Source organism: Myotis davidii, unplaced genomic scaffold (assembly GCF_000327345.1).
Source record: "Myotis davidii unplaced genomic scaffold, ASM32734v1 scaffold705, whole genome shotgun sequence".
Taxonomy (NCBI): domain Eukaryota; kingdom Metazoa; phylum Chordata; class Mammalia; order Chiroptera; family Vespertilionidae; genus Myotis; species Myotis davidii.
This window is the reverse complement of record NW_006296405.1, coordinates 1,291,270-1,293,913: the sequence shown is the minus strand read 5'-3', so window position 1 is coordinate 1,293,913 and position 2,644 is coordinate 1,291,270. Positions and strand designations below refer to the sequence as shown.

The 2,644-nt window shown below is 45.6% G+C and overlaps 1 protein-coding gene across 1 annotated transcript in view; it reads left to right on the top strand.

Moving 5' to 3' along the window:
* Window positions 1–2,442: 2,442 nt before the first annotated feature.
* IRF5 (interferon regulatory factor 5) overlaps window positions 2,443–2,644 on the top strand; it is a 10,941-nt gene continuing 10,739 nt past the window's right edge. The window contains exon 1 of the mRNA XM_006771388.2: window positions 2,443–2,466. Within this exon, the coding sequence (XP_006771451.1) occupies window positions 2,448–2,466 (19 nt within the window). The 5' untranslated portion in view covers window positions 2,443–2,447. The remainder of the gene's footprint in view (window positions 2,467–2,644) is intronic.

Sequence of the window (2,644 nt, the reverse complement as noted above, 5' to 3'; positions counted from 1 at the left end):
ATCAGTGGGACTTTTGCTGCTGCATCACTGATGACAGAGATTTTACATCAGATTTCTATTTCGTGACCTTCAGAGATATGCACGAGCTACTACTTTCATCCGTCAGGCTACTCCTATTATGAGACTTAATAAAATTCATCACTGAGAACAAAGATTCACTATTGTAAATGGAAGATTATAAGAGAGGGTTTCGTGTGCCAGCAAAAGTTACTGGCGTGCCATGTTTGGCATGTGTGCCAGGGGTTGCCCACCCCTGCTCTAGGGCCTAGAACACAGGTCCTCAAACTACGGCCCGCTGGCCACATGCAAATACAAATATTGTATTTGTTCCCGTTTTGTTTTTTTACTTCAAAATAAGATATGTGCAGTGTGCATAGGAATTTGTTCATAGTTTTTTTTAAAACTATAGTCCGGCCCTCCAACGGTCTGAGGGACAGTGAACTGGCCCCCTGTTTAAAAAGTTTGAGGAACCCTGGCCTAGAACCTCACACTGGAGCTCTGAGCTCAGTAACATCATCTCCCCTTTACAGACAGACAACAAGATTCACAGGACCTGCTGGAGGTCACTTAGCTTGAACACAACCGAGCTGGATAGATGCTCAAGTTCTGTGCCCTTCTTCTACATGTAGCCCCTTCATGTTTCTTCTTTGTTTATTTTTTTAAAAAATGTTTTTACTGATTTCAGAGAGAGGAAGGGAGAGGGATATATAGAGAGAAACATCAATGATGAGAGAGAATCATCAATCAGCTGCCTCCTGCACGCCCCCTACTGGGAATTGAGCCTGCAACTCAGGTATGTGCCCTGACCAGGAATGGAACCTTGTCCTCCTGGTTCATGGGTCAGTGCTCAACCACTGAGCCACACCAGCCAGCCCCCTCCATGGTTCTTGATGAAGTTCAGAGTTTCTAAGGGTGGGGACCTCACCTGTGTGGGGGGCATTTGACAATAAAAGAAGGCTGTTCTCGACTGTGGCCCCGGCTATTTTATCTAGACCAACAAATAATTTTTTTTTTATAATATATATATTTTATTGATTTTAACAGAGAGGAAGGGAGAGGGAGAGTTAGAAACATCGATCAGCTGCCTCCCGCACACCCCCTACTGGGGATGTGCCCGCAACCACGGTACATGCCCTTGACCAGAACCGAACCCGGGACCCTTCAGTCCGCAGGCCGACACTCTATCCACTGAGCCAAGCTGGTCAGGGCAATAATATTTTCTATGAAGCATTACTGGCCTTCAGTGGAAAAGGTGCCCATTTGGTGAGGGACCACTTTCAATTAAATACCAGTTTCATTTTTAAAATACAAAACAATCTACGTATCTACTTTTCTCCCATCCACACTTTAAATTTTAAAAATATGAAATAGTGAAACACTCAGCAGATACGAATAGTAAAATACTTAGGTATAATTATATTTCCGTTTTAATATTAGGGCTACAAGGAGTGGGGGAGAAAGAAGAGACAGAAGAGAAGAAAAAGACAACCCATAATGAGTGATGATACAGATCTCCTGTCAAGAGCAGCAACAAAGGTTTTCCTGGAGGGAAGGAGAGGGGAGGGGAAGGTCAAAGTTCTAATTCATCAACTAATACCCTATTTCTCAAAAACACAAGCACCGAACTTTAAAGGGCAAATAGTACTTTCTGGAACATACATATTTTATTTGCTGTCTAAAATTTAGTTGGTTAACTTGAAAATGTTCTTTTTGCCCCGCGGCTGGCTCAGTGGTTGAGCGTTGGCCTATGAACCAGGAGGTCTCAGTTCCATTCTCATTGGGCACAGGCCAGGTTGTGGGCTCAGTCCCTGATGGGAGGCATGCAGGAGGCAGCCAATCAATGATTCTCTCTCATCATTGATGTTTCTCTCTCCCTCCCTCTCCCTTCCTCTCTGAAATCAATAAAGGGGAAAAAAAGATAATGTTATTCTCTTAAAAATATTTTTATTGGCCGAAACCGGTTTGGCTCAGTGGATAGAGCGTTGGCCTGCGGACTGAAAGGTCCTAGGTTCGAAAGGTCCCAGGTTCTATTCCGGTCAAGGGCATGTACCTTGGTTGTGGGCATATCCCCAGTGGGAGATGTGCAGGAGGCAGCTGATCGATGTTTCTCTCTCATCAATGTTTCTAACTATCTCTCTCCCTTCCTCTCTGTAAAAAATCAATAAAATATATTTTAAAAAATATATTTTTATTGAAAATTACTTTAGAAAACAGTGAAAAGGGGAGTGGTTCCTCAGCTGACCTCAGTGGGGGTCACACATTAAAACCATGAAATGAAACCAGCCAGGCCGAGCTTCAGAGCTCGGAACAGACCCGGGAGGGAAAGCTTTTCAGAGGAGGTGATGTCGAAACAAAATGTGAAGCAGCGAAGAATGTTCCATGAGAAGGAACCGGACATGTGAAGGCTGAGGCCCATTTGTGGAACCGAAAGCCGTTCAGAAGGGCAGATGGATGGCCCCGGCAGCGGTGGGTGGCGAGAGGCTAATCTAGCCTTTGCCTAAGGCTATCCCCCAAATGCCTCTGTGCAAGGCTTGGGCAGGGCGGGTCCCAGGGTATCAACAGGGTGGGTGGGCGGAGCAGCAGTTATGGGCCGCTCTCAGTCCTGTCCCGGGGGCTCTGCCTCTCTGAGTCCCAGCAACCGCTG